Source organism: Trematomus bernacchii, unplaced genomic scaffold, assembly GCF_902827165.1.
Source record: "Trematomus bernacchii unplaced genomic scaffold, fTreBer1.1, whole genome shotgun sequence".
Taxonomy (NCBI): Eukaryota; Metazoa; Chordata; class Actinopteri; order Perciformes; family Nototheniidae; genus Trematomus; species Trematomus bernacchii.
Genome location: NW_022987839.1, coordinates 4,658,909 through 4,682,140, shown reverse-complemented (window position 1 = coordinate 4,682,140; position 23,232 = coordinate 4,658,909). Strand labels below are relative to the sequence as shown.

At 42.9% G+C, this 23,232-nt stretch overlaps 1 protein-coding gene across 6 annotated transcripts in view; it reads right to left on the bottom strand.

Moving 5' to 3' along the window:
* Positions 1-23,232, bottom strand: part of LOC117500153 (supervillin-like) — a 66,945-nt gene that overhangs the window by 31,771 nt on the left and 11,942 nt on the right. For 3 of the 6 annotated variants that reach the window (XM_034152868.1, XM_034152867.1, XM_034152863.1), the window contains exons 2-15: positions 22,594-22,657; positions 21,543-21,634; positions 21,379-21,436; positions 21,113-21,261; positions 18,563-19,373; positions 11,903-14,242; positions 11,279-11,449; positions 11,049-11,086; positions 10,887-10,948; positions 10,524-10,654; positions 10,214-10,309; positions 4,742-5,057; positions 4,040-4,105; positions 2,339-2,999 (exon numbers count right to left, since the gene is read on the bottom strand). In XM_034152868.1, the coding sequence (XP_034008759.1) occupies positions 2,339-2,999; positions 4,040-4,105; positions 4,742-5,057; positions 10,214-10,309; positions 10,524-10,654; positions 10,887-10,948; positions 11,049-11,086; positions 11,279-11,449; positions 11,903-14,242; positions 18,563-19,373; positions 21,113-21,261; positions 21,379-21,386 (4,849 nt within the window). In that variant the 5' untranslated portion in view covers positions 21,387-21,436; positions 21,543-21,634; positions 22,594-22,657. The remainder of the gene's footprint in view (positions 1-2,338; positions 3,000-4,039; positions 4,106-4,741; positions 5,058-10,213; positions 10,310-10,523; positions 10,655-10,886; positions 10,949-11,048; positions 11,087-11,278; positions 11,450-11,902; positions 14,243-18,562; positions 19,374-21,112; positions 21,262-21,378; positions 21,437-21,542; positions 21,635-22,593; positions 22,658-23,232) is intronic. The other 3 variants (XM_034152864.1, XM_034152865.1, XM_034152869.1) reach the window with 3 other exon arrangements.

The following is a 23,232-nucleotide window of genomic DNA, read 5'->3' as shown; positions in this document are numbered from 1 at the left end:
CAGTTCATTCCACTAAGGTTTATAATGGCTCTGATGCCTCACAAAGTTATTTAAATTCAAGTTCTTATTAGCAAGCCTTTGGGAACAATTCGGTGGGTTTTAATATTGAGAGTGATAGACTGAAGGCCAATCTCTGACATGCAAGTTATCCCATGCTTGTACTCATAAACCAAAGTACTGATAAGAATACCAGCCAAAGTAAAGAGCCCTGTGTGGGTGTACAACTGTACATAACAGTATACTATTTTCAGCAAGATGAAGCTCACTTAGATAATGTTTCACACAACTATTTTTCAACTTTAGTTAGTCAGTTAGCACAAGCTAATGCTCCAACATCTGATATTTATTATTTACTATTATAAGTGGAATTAAAGTCGTGAGAGATGCAACAAACGTCCTTGGGATGTCGGGTTTATGGCCATTCTCTTAATCTCTAAATAACAGTATTGCCATTCAAATGTGAATGTTTGTTGCATTTCTTTTTTGTTAACCATGACCTGTTTTATCAGGACTCATCCCTGAAACAAATGTGTGCCCTGGCATGCATAGTAAACATTTTGTGGGGCTTTTAACACATAAGGCGCTTTCACACCAAGTACTTTGCCGTACTTAGTTCCCAGTACTTAGTTCATCAGAACTCTTTAGTTCTCATGAACTTAGTACAGATCGCGTTCACACCGGAATAAGTTCCCTGAGGGAGGATTAGCCAAATGAAGCCGCTGACGTCACTTCTTCTTCTTCTGCTTTGGGTTTACTGGCAGGCCGCAAACAATTTCACGGCGTATACTACCACCCGAAGTCCCCGGCCGGAAGTCCCCGGAGTTGCCTTCCGAGTAAATCGCCAGAACGCCGACACCTCCTCATCACTCCACCGCTCCCATGTTATTTTTTTGTGTTGCCATAAGTTAGTCTCTCTCCGTTGGTGCGCTGGGCTAATGCTAATGCTAATAATGCTAATGCCAGCAAATACAATGGCGGCTTCACAAAACCTTTCGGAGTTTTACGGGGCGTGGTTTGCAATCCGCCCAGCCAATCAGAAATGGGAACCTATTTCTCCCATGAAACTCCCAAAGTACTCCGGTGTGAAAGAACGATGGTAAAAAGGGGGTGAAAAGGTTCTCATGGACTTTTTTGGTGTGAACGCAACATTTCAAGAACTATCGGAACTATACTGGGAAAAGTACTCCGGTGTGAAAGAACGATGTTCCCAATGAGGGATGCACATGTTCCCATACTGATAGCAGATATTGATTGCTTCACCAATAATATTTATGGCTACTTGTGATAAATGAGTTGTGATTTAAGGCTCATTTTATGAAGTTAAACTACTTATATACTAGTTGCTTGTGCAGGATTTTTTTAATAACAAATTAATATTCTGTAAATCTATTAATCTATTTTATTTTCAAAAGTTAGGAAAGCAGTTTAAGTCAAGTCTGATGTTGCTTTACACATAAAAGAAGTACTGATAAAGACTTGTGTTAAGGTCAGGGTGAGGGTCAGTCAGTCAGGGTTAGTCGTGTAGTGGTATGTCTGCAGGGAATTAGTATAAGTCCATGCAGCTCCTTCAGCCTCATGATACTATAGTAATGAATAGACTCAACTTTAGTGAAGATCTACCCATGCAGCACTAAACAAGAGTTCAGCAAGCAGACAAGGCATCCATTGTGTCCTCCCTGTCCTCTACCTGCTTGAAGTAAGTGCCGGCCAATTGTTCTGCACTCTCTCTCTGAGTGCTTTCAATTTGTGTGCACTGTTTGTGTGCACGCATGGGGAAAAAAAGACCACCCCCTGGACCCATTCTGCATCAGCTCATAAAACCAGGTCAGGCCCATCATACTGTAGTATATGTGCAGGGCTAACCCACAGGCGTAATATGGTGCACATCGGGGACCACAGCCCCTTTTATAGGCCATGACAGTGAGCACACACAGTTTGATTTAAACCATCTCTGGCGTCAGGAAAAAAAAGGGGGCTTCCTCTTTCTAGACAAAGACAGCCACGAGGCAAATGCATGGACAAATATGCTAATTAGATGCAGCTTCAGACATCTCTCTATCAGCCAAATCAAACACCTCCAGCTGGGACAAGTGTGTGTGTGCAGCCGGCAGAAAGCTATGATGCGTGGGAGCATGCTGCATGAGACAATGAGGATAATGAGAACACCCCCGTCCCTAGACACTGCTTCCTTTTTTTGTGTCACTCCCTTTCTCTTGTTCCTTTCTGTCCACTCTTTTTCCACACATCCTTGCTTTAGCTGTTCACATCTCTTTAATAATCTCCCCCCCCCCCCCCCCCCCCCCCACTGTCTCCATCTCTTTTTCCTTCTATCTCCTACCTGAGATGCCTGGCTGGCTCCGGCCGCCGCTCCTCTCCTGCTCCTGTGTGGAGGAGCTGTGAGCTGCCTCTCTCAGGTAGCCTCCTCGTCCTCTTCCTCCCCCCTCCGCTCTCTCCCTGCTCTCCAGGGAGTGTCCTCTGTCTGCGGCTCTCCGGCTGGGCAGGGGCTCTGACTCTGCCCTCCACAAAGCGGAGTCTGAAGAGTGAGGCTGGGGATGCTGCCCGGTGTCCTGCTTTCCCTTAACGCTGCCGTCTTCTCTGGCTCCTCCTCCCTGCTGTCTCCCCCTGACCTCCTCCTCCTCCTCCTCCAGCGCCTCCCTGTGACTGACAGAGGATGTGGGAGCCAGAGGAGCCCCCACTCTCTGCCGGCTCTCAGGGAGGAGAGGGGAAGCATTGAAATCGGGCTCGGGGTGGCCGGGGTCCCCGCTCTGGGTCATGGAGAAATACCTCAACGCCCTCTCCTGGTGGATGCTGGTGTTGCAGGTCGCCTGTTGTTGGGCAGGGATGTAAGGGACCGCCGTGGACTTCCCTGGACGGAGATTGTCGTCGTTGTCTCCGCTGCCGGTTACTGTGGCGACGGAGGCTTGGGAGGCGACGGCTGCCACGGAGCGAACTAGGGACGCAGACAGAGGCTCCAGTTTGATCTCACCTCCGTTTTTCAGCTGCAGAAAGAACAGGAAACAAGTCAGATATATGAGATGGATAGAATGACTAAGGAAAGGAATTGATATGGAGAAGAGATATGGTGGTAAATCAGGGAATTTTTAGATGTATTCAGGTAGGTGTGGATGTTACAGAAGGTGGGGATGAAGTGGAATGACAAAGGTAGAAAATAAACTGATGGATGGACGAGAGGGAGGACAGCAGCAATCAAAAACAATTAGGGAAACATTTTGAGTAGTTGTACAGCAACTCTGTCATTCACAAAATGGCAGCAGGAAGCACAGATTTGAACACTAACTGAATCATAAAAAACTAAAAATACAAAGCATTTACCCTCCAGTTTACATCTGACATTCACTAGCTTAAATGCTGTGTTATTTAATGGTATCATTTGCTTTTTTCCTGTTAATATTTGATTGTTAACCAACTTTTCTTTTGATTTATATCATGGAGGGCATGGAAAAATGAGTACATTTTGAATATGTTAACTTGCATGTTTTCCATAAATGTGGGAATTGTAACTCTGGGGTTCATGCTAACTTACATCAGGAATGTCTAGATCAGGAAAGGTAATAACAAATGTTGATGTAACAGCATAAAGTAGCTCACGTCAAGTCGACTTAAGATGCTCCAACTCTGCCCCAGATTACTGTCAATTATTTTAGTTGCAATACAATGTCTATGTATTGACCCCTTACATGCTTTTTATCCAGATAAGCATTGATGTTTTTAGTGGAAATTGCATTCAGATTGCATTCAAATAATCCCATGCTTGCTCTGCAATGAGCAAGCATGTCAGAGAAGCTTCCTTATCCAAAAATGTGGAGCCACGGAAAACAAACAAGGCAGCCTGTTTTTCAAATTTCAAACTTTAAAATACACACTTTAAAATGGCATTTAAAGGGGACCATCAGGCTCAGCTCAGCGACTGTCAGCAAGACAAGACAACACCGGTCACTAGCGGGACCAGAGGTCAGTCAAAAGCAGATACATTCGATGCAACCAATCAGAAGCATCGTACAGGCATCGGAGGTCTTACATGTTGTCCCTGATTGGTCTTTAAGTCACCGTTACACACCTCAGTGGTGACTGGAGGATCAGCTTCCTGTGTGGACACCAGTGATTGAATACTGAGAATGTGGTTCAGGTGAAGACAACCTAATACGAAGCGTGTTTGGGTTTCAGTGCATATAGAATACCTAAGGAAGGATCGTCAATTCTTATCTTATATTTTGGTCCATTTGTGGACAATTTATCTGTGTTGCTGAGTCGATGCCACATTGGAGGATGTTTTGGCAATGTCAATGACAAAGTATCCCATCAACAATATATATGCTGTATATATCATGGGTTAGGGCAAATTCATGAATATGAGAATTGAGATTTACATTTTTTACGATCCTGAATCGATTCACAATTTCTAAAAGATGGTTTTTGATTATGTTGTTTCCTACAGAAGAATCTAGATATTGAGACAGTAATTCTAAACTCAAATACATGTGCTAAATTCTTTTAAACTAATTTGAGGATACATTTTGTCTCCGGAATTATAATTATTTTTCATTCTGATTTAGATAAAATTGCATGTTTTTTTTAATAAGATATTAGGAGAAATAAGGCCTTTCTTTGATTTTAATAATGTTCTTAATGTCCCTCAAAATTGAAATTGTAGTTATAAAAATGCAACTAAAATGTACAACAACAAAAAAAACAACATTGCTTATTTAAAACGTTTTTGTACCTGCTCCACCTCTCCCTGGGTGATGGGTTGAGTCTGAAAGCGGGCGTTGGCCCTGCGCTGGCGGGTGTCCCCTCGGGTCTCAGGGCTCTTTGCTGTTTGATGAGCGAGGCGATTGAAGAGGGCCATCTTCTCTGCCAAGGTGAGGGTGGACAGGTCCGGCTCGTCAGAGAAAAACTCGTGGCCATCGCCCTCCCCCCCGGCACCGGGAGCTGGAGCTGGTTTCTGGTTCTCCTGGGGCTCATTGGGCTCCTCGGGCTCTTTGGGCTCCGGACCCTGATCCTGGACCGCTGAGCCGGGCTGGGAGGAGGCCTTGATGCTGGGGGGAGACAGGGGGGATGTCAATGGGTTATTTTAGGGACTGGGAAGTTGTTATGTTTTATACAAATCACAATAATAAATGAATTTGTGATAATACAATTTCATTTTCATTTCATTTTTATTTGTTCCATTCATGGTATACACAACTTAATGTATAACAATTATTTGCAAAACATGTCTCTATAAACACACCATACCCGGAAAGGAACAGGGAGAAGAAAATAATCTTATATTACCTGCCCCTTTCTCATATGTTCTTATTCACAGCCAATCACAACAGTATCGTAGGAAAATAAGAGAAACACAAAAACTTACAAAAAAATACTTAGTTCCCACTTGACAGTTAACGGAAAGAAAGAAAAAAATTAAATCATATCCAACCATTAAAAAATGAACGCATTATTATCACCACCCCAGCTTTGGAAGGCAGAAATGTTAGATTTGATGCTTCTGAGATTTAAATACGTGATTTCTAAATTGCAACAGAGGATAACGTTTCTAAATTGAACCAATAGATTAGTTATGAGGTGATATGTATGTCCAGAATAAAACATCACATCTAACTATCTTTGACTTTGTACTTTCAGATATCATATTACATGGATGACCAAAAGGAAGATTACATTTGAATTTGAAACGGAATAAATGTAATCTCTTATTTCATGCACACCATGAGTCCTTGTGATGTCTTTGGGTCTCAAATACAAATATATTTCTCAGCTATAAATCAAATATTTAAACATCAGGGTTGCACATTATATATACATTTTTAGCAGTAAGACAAAACTGAGTACATATGTGTATGTTTATCTAACGCATAATTAAAGGTAGGGTAGGTAGGTACATTTGAGAAACAGGCTCGAGATCCCTAGAATTTGAAAATACACAACCGGAGAAAATCTGCCACTTCCTTATAGAGCCCCTCCTCCAACACACACGAACGCGCACATGACCAATGAGGGCACGAGATAAGTTTGTGCCCCGATGGAAGGCTGACAGGCAGGTAGGCCATCCAGTTATTTTAGCCGGGCAGGCTAACTTTTACAGTACTACGGCTTCCACAGATGACATTTCTTTATGGATTTTTTGTCAAAGCACTTAAGATATTCATTGCTATCGGGATGTTAAGAGCATTCCATGGAATATAACAAAAAGTGTATCTCGAGCCGGTTTCTCAAACTTACCTACCCTACCTTTAAGTACTATGGATATTCAACATCTCTATCGCATAGTTTCCTCATGCTGTACAGCACTAATGAACATGCATGCAAACACCAGCTTGCTGTGGGACAACAGTGGCAGATTACTGGCACAGCAAGGAGACATAAGTAGATTAGCGCACATATGCAAGATAATCATTTAATGCACTCTCGTGTTTACAGGGGATATGGCGATCTCTCAGCAGTGTGCTAATTTAAATCGACGCTGGTACACAAATCACAGGACATGTGAACCCAGACATTCAGAGTGCTTTAACCGGCTCAACTTCTGACCTTTCCTTAAGATATGTAACCTCTTGCTTCACCCACATTTGTGACCTGTGTGTCATGAACACAGCAGGAAGAGAATGCTTGGAAACTGGGCATGGAAAGCGGTAAAGGAGTAATCGTGTAAACAATGACTTCTTTTCCCTACAAGGTGCACAGTGCGACGAAGCAGCAGCACATGAAGGGGGCAGAAATAACAAGGTAAATTGAGCTGCATGAACACATCAGCTGTGCAGCCAGGAGAGGGAGATGGAGAGTGAAACACACTGTGGCATGTCCACACTGTTCAGAATAGGAAGAAATGACAAATGAAATATGAGGAAACAGGTGCACTGGCTCTGCCACTACATTTCAGTTGGTTACAATTCAACAATTTCCTTTTGTGGGACAAATATGCTGTAGGTGGAAAGGGAATGTCAAGATGAATAACTCATATTCTTTGGAAGCAGCTTCAGGTTTCTATTAGGGAGGCAGACAGCGTTCCACTTTTAAGAGTAGGCTAAAGACCTTCCTTTTTAATGAAGTCTAAACTGTAGTAGGGCTCTGGTTTCGGACAGAGGGTGAAAAGAAGTGCTGCAGCACAGTCAGTACGAGAAAAATAAAAACCGTATTTGAAAACAGCCAGTAGTGGCACAAAAACACATATGAACCAGAAAATGAGCATAAGGCATTTTTAAAACTGTAAAGCAGGGTTGGTTACAAGTCGGCTTTTTTGCTAACTATTATTATTTTTTTTGTTTTGAGCATGATATGTCTTTAAATGCATGGAATTCATTTTAAATAGTTAACATATGGACATTTTTCATTGTTGCCCCTAAAATGGAGAAATCTGGAACCAACTCTTCAAACATTATAAAGTCACAGAAACCTTCAGTGGTAAAACCTTCAGTTCACTCAAAGTTTGAAAGTATGGAAACATCTTCTCAGTGAAAGTGTGTGTGAAGGTGTGTATGTGTGTGTTAGAGTCAAGATCAGAGAACGACAGCTTTCCTCCATTATAGTCCAGATTCACTCTGACCCTCCGGGGCCTCGTCTGAACTGAGAGATCAGTGTCTGGAGGTGATGGAGAGGATGCTGTGTATCCACCTAACCAGTCAATACATATTCTCCATAATCCAGATTGTATGTCTCTCTTCCTATAGGCAGACTCTGCTAACACACCCAACGACCACCATGTACTGTCTCCAACCTGGACGTCCCAGCTGTGAGTCCCTGAGTCAAAGCCCTCAGATCCCAGGACACAGTCGTAGTTTTTCATCCTCTCTGGATTATCAGGAAGTTTCTGTCTCCCTCCTCGTCTCACAGAGGTCAGATCTTCAGACAGGATGAGTTGTAGATCAGCAGTGTTTGGGTCCAGGATGAGAGGAGAGTAGGGCACCATGTCCTTCATCTTGCTCCAGATGTTGAAGGTGAGGTTGCCCAGGTGTTTGGCCTGGTCTATCAGAGCTCCTGAGGGCAGCTGTGGATCCTCCAGTAGGGGGCGCTGCAGCCTCTCCACTGCAGCCTTGCAGTTGTGCAGGAAGGAGACGTCTTCATCTCTCAGCTCCTCCTCTGTGGCTCTGAATGTGTGTGAAAGAGCTGCTATCTCTCTGCTCACAGCCTCCATCTTCTCCTCCATCATCCTCCTCTTCTGCTCCCCTTCCTCCTTCAGTGCAGCCATCCTGGCCTCCTCTTCCTCTTCTAGAAACTGGTGAAGCTTCTTGAACTGCTTCTTGATCTTCAGCTCTGTGCGATGAACCTGGACCTTCAGGTGTCCTGCTGTTTGATCAAACTTCACTTTAACGCGTTCAAAGAGCTTCAGTTTCTCCTGTAAGGGCTGCAGAAACTTCTGGAGCTCCTCTCTGAGATCCTGTGCAACTTCATTGATGGGTCTGAATGTGTGGTCGGTGTGTTTATCTGAATCTCTGCAGACGAGACACACTGGCTGCTGATGGTCCAGACAGAAGAGTCGGAGTTTCTCAGAGTGCAGACTGCAGAGAGCCTCTGGAGATCTCAGATCTCTCTCCTGTAAGAAACTCTCACACAGGTTCTTTAACGTAAAGTTAGCAGGAAGTAAGTCCTTGGAAAATCGTCTCTTACAAACTGGACACTCCTTTCCTTCTTTCCCCGTCCACCAGCTCTGCAGACAGTCTCTACAGAAGCTGTGGCAGCAGGACAGGATGACAGGATCTCTAAAGATGTCATGGCAGACCGGACAGCTGAGATCTTCCTCTAACTTGGACGCCATTATTCTCCGGTTGAAGCTGAAAACTCGGAAGGCGTCTGTTTGCCTTCAACAGGAAATCAGTTCAACTTGATGATAATATATCCTCTTCACAACGTTGAGTCTCTGTTCTGTTGCAGCTTGTTGAAGTATCCCCTCCTTACCGTTACCTTCTGTGAGTGGACAGAGGTTTTGTTCTGCGGTGAATCTGACCGTGTCTCTTGGCTGTACAACAGGCGACCTTTGTCCTCTTGTTAGGAGCGTCAGGTGCGTCACATGAGGGCGGAGGTTTGCTCGCGCACTTGGAATTTGGACTTATTTTTAAGGATTTTTCTACCTTTTTTAATAGAAAGTAAAAAATGACCTGTCAGTAGAGGAGATTCATAAATATATCGTGGTGCAGTTTGTGTGGGTTTTGATATACCCTGGCTTCAGTATCACGTAACCTCCTGTTGTGTTTCTGAGGTCGTCTTTCCGAACTTTGCTCAGCCCTTTATCACTTTATGGTTTTATCACTCAGTTGCCTGTGAGGAAATCTCATGAAAAGGATAAGGAGACTTATATACTTATTTTATGTCGCTGTGGATAGAAGCATTAGCTAAACCAAATGTAATGTAAAGACACACATGAACTGTGTATGTTTAATATCTACTTTTGATCTACCGTGGCCCACAAACAGACACCTTCAGGATACAGAGAGATAAACATTGTTAACCAGGACAGATTGGTCCTGAAGGGAAAGTCCCAGTGGCTCAAATTATAACCAAGCTTTTATGTTGCCTGAAAAAAGACAAGAAAAACGGGGAACCTTTCAAATTTTGAGAAAAAAGTTCACATTTTTAGTTTTCAGATAAAAGTAACAATTATGAGATATTCAGATAAAATAAATTCAATTATTTTCTGATTTTTTTAAAAATATTTTCTGAATTTTTTGTAATTATTTGCTGAAAAGAAAGTCTTATTTTTTCTGAAAAAGTCTACATTTGGGATTTTTCGGGTAAAAGTCAGAATTCTCAGATTTTCAGATAAAAGTCAAAATTATGAGATTTTGAGAAAAAAAAGACATCAATTATAATTTTTTTTTTTATAAAGTTCAAAATCTTCTGTGAGTGGACGGAGGTTTTGTTCTGCGGTGAATCTGACCGCCTGTCTCTCGGTGTGTCTGCTGTACAACAGGCGACCTTTGTCCTCTTGTTAGGAGCGTCAGGTGCGTCACATGAGGGCGGGGGTTACTGTAGTTCGCGCACTTGGAATTTTGACTTATTTTTAAGAATGTTTCTACCTTTTTTTAAGGAATTTAACTAATTCATTCAAATTCTATTGCATATTGCATGCCGTCCATGGTCATTTCTAAACCCATAGAGAATGTACAATTTTAGGTTTGGTATGACACAACCACACATATTCTCCAACAAACTTAGTTGTGTTCTTAAGTGAGCTACACAGATACAAATCACATTGTACCTGATGCTGGTCACACTGGTGCTGACTGCAGTGGGGCTGGGGACGCGAGCGGCGTTAGTGTGGGGGCTCAGAGGTTGTGACGATGTGGCAGGATCACTTTAAAGTGGAGAAAAGGGAGGTGTAGGTGAAAGGCTGGTAAATACAGATAGTGCAAAGCAGAGAAAAATACTGTCACTGAAAAGATAAGATATGAAAGCATTAAAAGAGGTAAAAGGATCAAATAAACAGGAGGGCAAGAAAAGCAAAAAACAGAGCGAACGTATATTTTCTGAAGCAAAATCCAGCGATGCAAGCAAAATCCAAGACATACCTTGAAGCATTGACCACCTCCTTATTGGTGACGGGTTGTGTGTGCGAGCGATCCTGAACCCTCCTCAGGCGGCGCTCTACGGCAGCGTTTCTGGAGCGCGGTTTGGGAACATCTGATGTCCTTTCCAGCTCCTGGGGAATAAAACATGACAGGAAAACTTCAGTCATTCGTTTAGTAAAGTTTAGTCCATAACAGTGTTCATTTTAGAAACGTATTATAGGAACTTATATTACACAAACGTAATTGTCCGCCGTATAATCAAAGCTCCAGGTTTTGCTTTTCAGATTGTAATTTTAAAAAACACTGCTCATTCCAGTGTTTTGATTATCTGTCCTTATGATTGAAATAACGTCGAAAGCATACCCTGAAGAGGGATCTCTTGGCAGCCACACTCATCTTGGCTCTGTCATCCAGAGTTTCTCCAGCTAATGAAAAGGAGATGTTACATTGCATCAACTGTATTCAAATCTCTGGAAAAACGAAAAATATATTGTGCATTCTGTTAATGCAGTAGACTGAATTTACCTTCTGCATCTTGTAGCTGTGAAGGGCTGAGACGGGACCTGCAGAAAAACATGAATATGTATCAAGCATCAGCATTTAGTCTACATTTTATTCTATTTAAGGAACTGATTATCATGATATAATGCCAACCTAGAACAATGCCAATCCAATTCACAGTATTAAACAAGTGAACCATGCAAAGAATGATTCTCAGAGCTCCTGAGGATCAGTACAGAGAGCCCCTCCTGTACCTATCTGACTCCAGCCGCTCTGCAGAGGTAATGGGCTGCGTCCTAAACCTCTCCGACATGCGACTGTCTCCTGGAGTGATGTAGCGCCGAGGTTTCCGAGCACCCCTTTCCCGATCAGCGCTGATAACCGGCTCTACCTCCACTGCTGACAGATCGACTTTAGTAGTCTCACTTTTTTTGTGATTTAGAAAGATTGACGAGGACAACAAAAAGGAGAAGTACAAGTAAGAAAACTATTGTTGGTTTTGATGTTGTTTTAGTAGACGAGCAGTTTACCAGGGACTTCAATTAGGTTAGAAGAGCAGGGTGTCATACATTGATAGTGGTGCACACGCTGAGCACAACCTAAATGCAACTGTGAAGAGCCATCCACCAACGTTAACATGCAGCTGCAGACAACTTCCAAAGGGTAACTTGCACAAGTAAGTTAGCTCGAAAAACAAACTGCTGACGCGATAATGAACGTGAAAATTGTAGATATCATCGCAATACACCTTGACACATTTCATGCCACAGAATGACATTGTATCAGTAGTATTTTTCTTGAATCATTGGGATTATTAATCTGCATACGTTAGACAGTTATTTAGCGATGCAACACAGAGCCCATGCCATTGAACCTACAACTCAGGTTTCCGGTTGGCGTTCTCCAGGTAGGAGTGTCGCAGCTGTGCTACCGACACCCTGGTGTCCAGGCTGCCCATCTCCCCGTTAGCCATCACCGGTGGAGGGACGGCCCTCAAAGCTTCTCGACTGGCCGCTGCCCTCTCCATGCGGTACGTGTTAGAATGCTGACTTATACCTATATCTGACATGGAGCGGGTTCGTGTCTTTGGTTTGGGCCCTCCGCTCATCTCAATGCTTCTGTGTTTGGCCTGAGGCAACGAGGAGCCCTGCTGGACGTAGATGGCTGAGTCAAACCTCTGGTTCCCTGAAAGATCTAGCTGTTGCTGCTGCCTCTGAGGCTCAACATCTTTGTCTAGTTTGGGCTCTTGTTGATTTCTGCGGGAGTCTTGCTGCTGATTTGGAGGATCTTTTCTCAGAAGCTCAGAATCCGGTTTTCTTTGAAGCGGCTGTTGTCTTTGAAGATCTTGTGACCGCCTCGGGTGGTCATCCCGATGCTGCATTAGAGGATCTTGTGGTTGTCTTAAACGATCGTCCTGATGCTGCATTTGAGGATCTTGTGGTTGTCTCAAACGTTCGTACTGATGCTGAACTTGAGGATCTTGTGGTTGTCTCAAACGATCATCCTGAAGCTGCATTTGAGGATCTTGTGGTTGTCTCAAACGATCGTCCTGATGCTGCATTTGAGGGTCTTGTGGTTGTCTCAAACGTTCATACTGAAGCTGAATTTGAGGATCTTGTGGCTGTCTCAAGTGGTCGTACTGATGCTGCATTTGAGGATCAGGTTGTCTCTTTCTGGTTTCAAACTGTGGTTGTGTTGGGGGTTCTTGCTGCTGAAGTTGGGGCTCTTGCTGTTGAACTTGAGCCACAGGTTGTCTCTTTCTAGGTTCATACAGTGGTTGTGTTGGGGGCTCTTGCTGCTGAAGTTGGGGCTCTTGCTGTTGAACTTGAGCCACAGGTTGTCTCTTTCTAGGTTCATACAGTGGTTGTGTTGGGGGCTCTTGCTGCTGAAGTCGGGGCTCTTGCTGTTGAACTTGAGCCACAGGTTGTCTCTTTCTAGGTTCATACAGTGGTTGTGTTGGGGGCTCTTGCTGCTGAAGTCGGGGCTCTTGCTGTTGAACTTGAGCCACAGGTTGTCTCTTTCTAGGTTCATACAGTGGTTGTGTTGGGGGTTCTTGCTGCTGAAGTTGGGGCTCTTGCTGTTGAACTTGAGCCACAGGTTGTCTCTTTCTAGGTTCATACTGTGGTTGTGTTGGGGGTTCTTGCTGCTGAAGTTGGGGCTCTTGCTGTTGAACTTGAGCCACAGGTTGTCTCTTTCTAGGTTCATACAGTGGTTGTGTTGGGGGTTCTTGCTGCTGAATTTGAGCCACAGGTTGTCTCTTTCTAGGTTCATATTGGGGTTGTGTTGGGGGTTCTTGCTGCTGAAGTCGGGGCTCTTGCTGTTGAACTTGAGCCAACGGTTGTCTCTTTCTAAGTTCATATAGTGGTTGTGTTGGGGGCTCTTGCTGCTGAAGTTGGGGCTCTTGCTGTTGAACTTGAGCCACAGGTTGTCTCTTTCTAGGTTCATATAGTGGTTGTGTTGGGGGCTCTTGCTGCTGAAGTCGGGGTTCTTGCTGCTGAAGTTGAGGCTCTTGATGGTACACAGGCTCTGTGGACTGATGCTGCCTGGGCTGCTGGCTTGCAGAAATGTGGGGAGGCTGGGATCGAAACAATCTCTCCTGTTGGCCATCATCACTCCCTCTCTCTCTGATCCTTTCGACATTTCTCTCCCTCCCCCTCTCCCTTGGTGTCTCATGATCCCAGTCTTCCTCGCCTCGACTTATCCTCCTCTGTTCTGGGCTGTATGTTTGCCAGTCCATCTCTTCATGCGGGCCACTTTGAGTATCATCCACACTCTTTTCCCTTCGGCGGATCTCAGATGGCAAAACGGCTTTCCTGCTCTTCAGTAGACCCTCTGTGTGGGCCTCTTCCTTCAGCGCCTGCCTGGCCTCCATTCTTGCCCCCCTATGGGCGGCATGGATTTGGTCAGCACTCACTCTTCTTCGTGGTAGTACCTCGGGGGGTCCAGGAAGTTTGGCAGTGGCCACTGGGGCAGGGATGGCCAAATAAGGCTGAGAGTCAACAGCAGGACCAGAGTGTTGGTACTCAGGATGGGCTGTTTGGCCTGGGCTGGACTGAGGATGGGGAGCAGTCCTTTGCTGGGGGAGTTCTGATCGTTGTGGCGTATACTGAGCAGTGTTCCCCTGAGTATGGTGTCTGTTACCCTGGTGTGTGTCTGGACTCCAGTCAGGGGGCTTCTGGACTGTTTCATCCCTGGACAAGCGTTCCCTTACCCGGATTCTTTAGGGAAGGAATGGATAGGGTACACTGAGATTCCAGTTCAATTTAAGACACACTTCTGAACTCAAACAAAAGGGGACTAAAAAGCACATACCAAGCTTTTTTTAAAATTGGATACAAAGGATGGTTAATAAAATAAATTAGCCAAAGTAGTAGTATCATTTGTCTTACAATCTAACCCTAACCCTAACAAATTGTGAAACATATTGCACACACGTTAATTACATTACACTATCATGGGACAAACTTGAGCTTCCAAATCATAGAGTAGTATTGAAACAAGGTCAAGTAGCAGCATGCCCTGGGTTTAAACTTGAGTTTTGCTTCGAACAACTCTCTGACGTCTCCTTGCCAAAAAGTAAGCCAAACTATTTTCATCTACAACCTTTTGACCCCGGGTAGCCAAAGGTTGCTCTAATCTCATTGAAGAGCACTAAGCCAGACATAATTGATGGGCCTCTCCTTTATCTGACATGGCACGAAGGACTTACACTGTGCTGGTATACATGAGTTCACACCAATGCTAGCTAGCATAAGCGGCTGATAAGGCTACAAAGGTGCTGATGGCAGCAATATCTTCTTTTGAGACACATCAGATGTTTTCCTTTTCAAGTCACTTGGGCAAACATTAAGACATCTGTGGTGTTCAGCAATAAAATCAATGAAGATTTACTACCACTCTCTTTCAAGGTTGGTGTGGTTTGCTAGCCTTGCCTCTTTGAATTTCACCTTTCCTTACAGCTCAAAGGCTGTCCATGCAACTTCATCGTTCCTAAGGCTATCAGAAAACGAGATATGTCACGTAACTGGGCCACCGTCCAGTCCAGAAATACATGTAGAACCAAGGACTTCTACAATCTAGGAAAACTCAAATAAAATCTGAGTTTTCTGGTAATCAATTTTTCTCTAGAATCCTTTCAGCGCTAAATGATACTAGGTGATTAAAAAGTCTACATGCTAGCTGTCAAGGCAACATTCACGTCTTATCTTATGCAACATCATTGACAAGGTCACTGACAGGGATAGGAGATTCAGGTGTAATTTCATAGGGGTTAATAGGTCAGATTGTGAGGAGGGGGGATTTGAGCGCCGCCTCAGCTGACAAGTGCTGAGTCAGAGGGTCTACGACTGACTGGGTCAGGGCATCAAGCTGACTAATGTTGTCACCTCATCAAATCCGTTTCACTAACACTCAACTGCTCATGAAAACCAGGCCACACAGTCACAACTCATTTAACAAGAGCGATGGTATTGTGCTGGTGGACAAATGGTCGTTTTTAAAAGGGTTCTGGGTATGTTTAAAGAACATTATCCGACATATGTGACAGAAGAGGTGTAAGTGGATCACCCCAGATTCCTGCAAGGTATTTTTAGAGACTATTTTTTTAGTAGACAGAGACTGTTTCCATGTTTTAAGAGAACAAAAAGAACTGTTTATAAGGCTTAATATTTAGTAAAACAAGAATTTAACCAGAGGATTTCTAGGTTGATTCTTAGTTGGGATGTAGCAAGAGATGAACTCATAATTCTGACACAAATGAAATGTAATTAATTAAAGTGACATAGAAAATGCACAAGATTATAACTTAAATAAGATTTATGATGGCAAAAAAGTGAGTGATCTAGAAAAACAGATGAAAATGTATGTATTGAGTGAATCTTTTAAGGAATAAATGTTAATTTGTAAGACTTAACTAGGGCTAGTCCGTTTTTCAAACCCACTCAAATCCACAGACTTAAAACACTTGTTAAATGGAGGATAATTAAACAAGTTAATAGGGGGAAATATTACTGATTAAATATAATATTGCACAGTTAGAAGGTTTATCTAATGGGATGAGTTAGCTGTATGTCCACCCAGAACATGTTTTTAAAATGCTGGCATATTATCCTGTTACCATTTCTATAAGTATTTTTGACATTTTCCTAGATCTCAGAATATGTTTAAACAGTGTTTTGAAGAAATGTTATTGTTTTTGAAGACCTATGAATATTGTGTAAAAGAGATAACAGTATAACTATAGAATAAATCAGCAACCCTGAACATCAAGTGACTACAGCCAGCTTAAGCACATGAACCTGGTGGACTACAGGGGCTTTGTGAGGTCTTTCCACTGATCCTGAGCACAGTACCTTGAAGGCCAGCTGAAGTCTGCCTGAGTGTCGCTCTCTGAGTCTGTGTTGAGAGACCAGTCGCTCTTTGACAGGGCGGCCAGGCTACAACATGATGTGGTGACAGTGTCAAACCCAGAGGGGAACTTATGATCATTCTTTCATACTGTAGGTCAGAGAAATGTCAGCTGCACTGTACAGCTGAAGTGTCAATCAGGAATATTTGCAGATATTTGCATAATTGAGCAGTCAAATTATTGTGTAGTTGGTAAAATGGTTGTGTACTTTGCACATTTTGATTAAAAGTTTGTCAATAAAGTTTGACTATTTTCAATTGGTATAGAATACATTTTTCACCTTCGTGAATCTGAATGCTATTATTCGTAGTTTTCCTTTCACACACAGTATTATGCTTGTTTAGGTTTCAATGCCATGAAGTAAAATTATTTATAACTTGCTTCAATTGACAAATATTAGACAGTAAAATGACATGATGTTTTTGACCAATGTCCTGCAGAGTTGATGTAGGGTGTAAGAAATAAAATCAATGTTTATAAGGCGTAATTTAAATTAAATACACTGTTTTAATTTAAAGCTGTTTTATTCTGAAAACCGGAAATTAAATACACTGTTTTGATTTAAAACGGTTTTATTCTGAAAAACCGGAAGTTCACACAACGTCTTCTTGTTTTGCGAGTAAATATTGATAGTTTCAATTTAAGGTTAGCATTAGCATGTGGCTAAAGACTACGTTTTGAAACAGTGAATTTAAGGTGAAATTACATGTGGTGTTGCACACTAAACACACTGTCTTTAACCCTCACTTATTGACGCTGCAATACTAGGGAATGTGTAAATAACCACAGACATTAGAATATTGTAAATTAACAACAGGAAAAGACAGGATATGCATTGGACTGTCGACGCCGGCCAATAGGAGGAGACAACAGTTGATAACACGTGGAGATGGGGAGAAATCTCTCTCTTTCAACTCAGCTGACCCGGCCGGCAACAGCTGGGAGGGGGGAGCCATGCCATCTTGCACATTCTCATTTTGTATCATGTATCCTTTGTTTAATTAAATGCTGTTAACTTTTGAGAAAGCTTCCTTGGACTCTTTTCAGCTAATCCTGCTTTCAGGGCTAAGAAATCCTTACAAGGGACAATATTGAGGGGTTGACCATTGCTTTTATAAATATTTACAATATGAGATTTTTGATAAATGATGTAGGTCAACGACAATAAAAGAACATCTACAGCAGTCTGCTATGTTAATGAAGATACATTACTTAGATGTAATGCTCCCTTTTAAACCAGGGAAAGAAATTATGCCAGATTAAAATATCCAATATCTGAGTAGATCCCCAGTTTCATATAATATGGAAATATAATAGCAATGTTTGTTGCCAAGCCCTAGTTCCCATCCCTTTTGTGGTAGTATATACGTTTCTTATAGCAAGTGACATAAGTGCTTTGCTAATGAACCAAGCTGCTGTTAAATCAGGATAACCTCTCGGGGGCAAGGAAGGAAATCATACCCACTCCAAAAACCGACCCTGACATCTACCCTGCAACCTTTCCCTGAGGAGCTCCCCAGAGCACCTTTCCATGTGAAACTGGAGCAGGGTGAGCGTGACAGAGCCGGACTCACGGTCTACAAAAGATCCTAATACTGGCGCAGTGTAGAAGCAGCAGGCTGGTTAGCTTAGCAGCCAGAAGACAGCCCAAACTGCACCGCTTCATGAATATCTCAGTGTAGGACTTATTAGCAGCCAGTGGATCAGTGTAAATATTGTCATGAAAACAGGGGTTCGAGTTGTGTAACCCCCCTAATGTAGTCTAAAGATACACTGCAGACACAACATTATACTTTTAAATGGTCCGATCACTCCACGGGAAGCAGATAGAATAACCCAGAGAGTCATTTAATGGCTTGTGATAATGATCAAGGCCATTTAAAAAGACCTACTCGAATGACTGAAGTATCTGCATGGAGTTAAACTAGAGAGGAATAATTTATTTCTTATTTGATGATAAAGACCTGCTAATAAAACAAGAAGTAATCATCAAAATCCAGTATGAAACTTTTTGAATTACTTTTCATGTTTAGAGTAAGAGTTAGTCTCTGTATCAGACGCATGTCTCAGAATCTGTTCAGTCGTCAGTGTTGTATTTTCTGAATGTTATGACCGTTTTTTATGAACTCACCCCTGCCTGTTGAGGATGCTCTGGGCCTGCTGCTCTATGAATAAATCCCCAGGTGAGATGCCATAGCGGTTGGAGGGCAGCGAGGCCCGGCGGGCGGTGCGAGGGGAGCTGGGCACCGCCGCAATGCTGTAATCCCGGCTGGAGGCGGGGCTTGGCTCCTGGTGGGCGGGGTCCTGCTGGTGCTGGGGATGAGGCTGCTCCTGGGTTCTCGTTAAAGGAGCGATTGAGCGCTCTTGAGCCCCACCACGTCGGTAGTTCTCCATGTTCATCGCCCTTTCCCGATCAGAAAACCTCCGCTGCCTTTCCTGTGTCTTGGGAGGGGCTTGGTTTGAGTGGGCGGGGCTGGGGGTGGAAACAGGGGCGGGGTCCGGCTGATTCCTCATGTAAACCCTGCCCACTCCGGAGCGGTATGGCACCCTGGGATCTCGTCCTTGTTCCTCAGCTTCCTGTTTGTCTCTTTCTCGCCTTGCAGCTGTTTGTCGGTCGGGGGTGTCCGTATCACGGCGGGATCGGTGGCGAGGTGTGAAGTCGACGTCCGCCTCCTGATCCAGGAGAATGCCATACCGCTCTGAAAGCTGCCGGCGGCGCTCGGCTTTGTAGCGGGCGATGCGTTCAGCCTTGGAGCTGAGACTGGAGGGGTCAGCGGGCCCAGATGTGGGTGTAGAAGAGGTGGATAACGACACTGGGTCAACGTACACCAACATGGGGTCTGGGCGGCTGCTGCCAACACCACCTTTGATCTGAGGGGATCTGTCCTGAGATGAAAGCTGCTTCTGGGGGGCCTCCAGCTCCTCACGACTGTAGCGTCTCACTGTGGTAAATAGTGGAAATACTCCATTACTTATTAACAACGTTGCTTGACAACCAATCATTTGCCACATTCATGTCCCGCAGGAGTTACTGTAGTTAATTTTCTGTCTTCTAGATAGGGTTTAACCACCAAGTCACAATTATGGTTGGACCACATATTTTTCTAAAAGCTCAAATAGCTAATTGATCAAAAATGCATAAGTGCAACAAAGAAAACCAATTTGGATGCCTCCTATTAGCCACGGTTAACAATTCAAGGCAATTGCTGTTATCAAATTATATGTATCGTTATTTTGACTTCATATGGTATATTTGAAGTCACACACAAACCAATCTGCAATGTTACTGTCCTGTATAATGATGTTAACACTTGCAACCTTCATCCAACGTGACATAAATATGACATTATTTTTACAAAACACATAACAGATTTACAAGTCAATTAGTGAATTAAATTCCTTCAAAATGCAACAACATGCAACAGCTTCTGTGTGTTTTATTTTCACTGACACAGTTACATTATGTTGACATTAAAGTAGCCAGGATTGATTTAAAAACGTGTTGCATATATTAACAGATTGTTTTAGAAAATCTGCAAAAGTAAACATGAATGAATGCTTGTTTACATCCAACTGTTATGCTATTATCAGGAGTTGGTTTATGAAGTTGATGCCAATTCTCCAGAAGCAAAAACATCTGATTGCAGATTGTGCACCAAGATTATTAATTTATTTTCAATATTGATGAATATCTTAAAAAAAGGAGCAAGTCGAACTTTTGTAAGAAAAAATATATTTGTGAGGTTTTTCTGAATTGTTATTTTCTTTAAATATTTTTGCATTTCTGGTCAGGTTTTATACTTCACAAATTTAAAATGTGCCATAAATCTGGTGGATGGAAACACACCTAGAGAGTAAAAAATAAAATAAATTCTATGGTTTACAAATACTGAATAGCCGCGTTCACACCGGAGTACTTTTCACTGTACTTTTCACGTTTAGTTCCGTTAGTACCCCTTATGTCGCGTTCACACCAAAAAGAGCACTTAATCTCGGGAACTTTTACCCCCATTTTTAGTGCCTGCTGAGAGGTGGTACTTTCCTGGGGGAAAAAAAGTGCCCCAGTTCTGATTGGCTTGGCGAATTGCAAACCACGCCCCGTACAACTCTGAAATGTTTTGTAGAGCCGCCATTTTATTATCCTCGCATTAGCATTATTAGCATTAGCATTCGCCCAGCGCACAAACGCAGAGAGACTCACTTATGGCAACACAAAAGAAAACATGGGAGCGGTGGAGATGAGGAGGTGTCGGCGTTCTGGCGATTTACTCGGAAGGCTTCAGTAGAAGCTGCTGGGAGTCCCAGCAGCTTCGACTGAAGCCAGTCCCAAACTCCGGGGACTTCCGGCCGGGGACTTCGGGTGGCAGTATACGCCGTGAAGTTGTTTGCGGCCTGCCAGTAAACCCAAAGCAGAAGAAGACGAAGTGACGTCAGCGGCTCATTTGCGTAATCTTCCCTCAGGAATTTATTCCGGTGTGAACGCGATCTGTACTAAGTGCCCTGGGGTAATAAGTGCCGGGGCACTGAGTGCCGGCACTGAGTACGGCAAAGTACTTGGTGTGAACACGGCCAATAACAAACATGACTTAATGGCTGTTTGACAAACACAAGAACATTTCAGGATTGTCAATCAAAGTAAGGCAGCATCATATGTTCTTGCAGTGCATCATGCCATGCTTACCCATCACACAAGGCTCACAGGGGTCTGAGGCGCGGGTGTACCGCGGGGAGTCCTCCTCCAGCATCCTGTTGGCTACCAAACCACCGGGCACCAGCGCAGGCGGAGCATCGCTCTCCATCCCCTCCAGACGCCGGGCTATCCTCTCCTTCCTGTGACCAGATGCAAGGCAGAGAGTAAAGGTCAAAAGTTGTGAGGCTGGGATTGTTTTTATGAAATTATTGAGACGTGTTTATGTGAAAACACAGAGAAATGAGCCCTGAAATTACCTGTTCATTCCCAAATCTTCTGGGACAGGTCCCTCAAAGTATTTCTTCAACTCTGAAACTGAATATTAGAAGAGAAAATATATATTTAGTGTCGTAAAACAATGAAAAGTATTACATTATGTGATTATTCTCAGTAATTGTTTGTGTTTAGAGCCAATGCACACCCTTGGGGAGGACAAACAGAAGTTTGGCATCTGTATCTGAAACACTCTTGACCAGGGCGGTCTTTTCCTCCAAGGAGAAGTCACTCTGAAAACTGAATGAGAGGAAAGAGTCATAACATGCTATCAAGAAAATCTATATTTAATAAAAAACATGGTTCATTATTGGAGGGTGGGTAGCTGCTATATTCTAGTTTACTATTGGTTGAAAGAGGTGTAAAGTGGTGATGCTGAATGGAGCTAAACTACATTTCTCTACATATTGTTCTGATTAAAACACATCAGTACATTTGTGCCTAGTTTCCTATGGCAGCTGTCCAAAGAACTCTGCCTCAAACGCCTTGTCTTAAAAAGGTGATGGTAAATCTCAGCTGGAGTTTCTTCCAACAGGATCCAGCTTAAGAACTGGGTCATTAAATCCTCCAAGTGGAAATTAACAATTGAGGTCTTCCCCTAATGTCTTCACATGTCATTATCAAGAGGACACATGAGCCAGGATAAGGTAACTTGCCATTCCTTTCTTTACAAAACCCTCACAAGCTATTCAATCTGTTGTTTAAACAGAGCAGTAAAGTTTGTAATTTATATTTCTCATTTGGAGAGATTGGCGTCTTGAATAATTATGCATTTGTACTCATTATATCCAGTATTATTTTTTACAGTATTTATAAGGGACAGATCAGTTAAATTGCTTGCCACTAAGAGGTTTTGATCAAATGTAAAACAGTTGTAACTTTCTGCCAGACAGCTTAAGAACCAGAGGAACTCAATGCAAAAGGGGGCTTGGGGCAAAGTGCTCCTGAAGGAGGTATTATGGCTTTAATGGCATGTGAACATAAAAGTGCCTTAAGATAAGCTGTTACTGGCATATGCAGCTTGTAATGCTTACTGCACGTGATTAGCTACAGCACTCAACTGTGGTAAATCTATATCCTTACATATCCCTCACTTGATGACAAAGCAAAAACTAAATGAATGTATTAAATGCTCTTAGACGATACTTCCTCGAGTAATTGACTAGTGTCTGTGCGGTGATTGCAAACAGAAGACTCACCTTAAGGCCTCTGTTGGCAAAGAGGCTGAGCTGCAAAGCTTGGGACAAGCTGTGGATCCTAATTCTAAAAAGACAAATAAGACTCAGTCAAGACTCATGTTCAATTTATCTGTGCTGACAATGGGAGTATTGAAACATGTTAACCTAGTCAAAAAAGCGTTACATTTAGAAATACGGTAGATACATATAAACAAAGCGTATCTTATATTCTTCATAGATATTAAATACATTAATGACATCATGGATGATATTACAGCTGAGATTCAGATGGTTGTAAATATCAAAATGATCCAGAAAAAATTCAACAGAGGTCAATTTTTGCCACAAATATTACAATGGCATCTCGTTCAAGATGGTGGATGTGAGATAAATGTCCTCCAATACTACTATAAACTCCAGCGCATTGTTTTGGCTACAGATAAACCTTTAAACTTATGGATGTATTACATAAATTGGCGACATTATTTCTTTGTATTCTTGGCATCTAAAATAACGTGTCCTCACTGACGCAGCTGGTTGCATTTGTCTAATGCGATGTTTAATCTGCATAACTGGTCAGACACCTACTAATGGTCTGACCAAACAATACTGTGTGTGTAAAACAAACATCAACCCATTTACAAATCTTCACTTTATGAG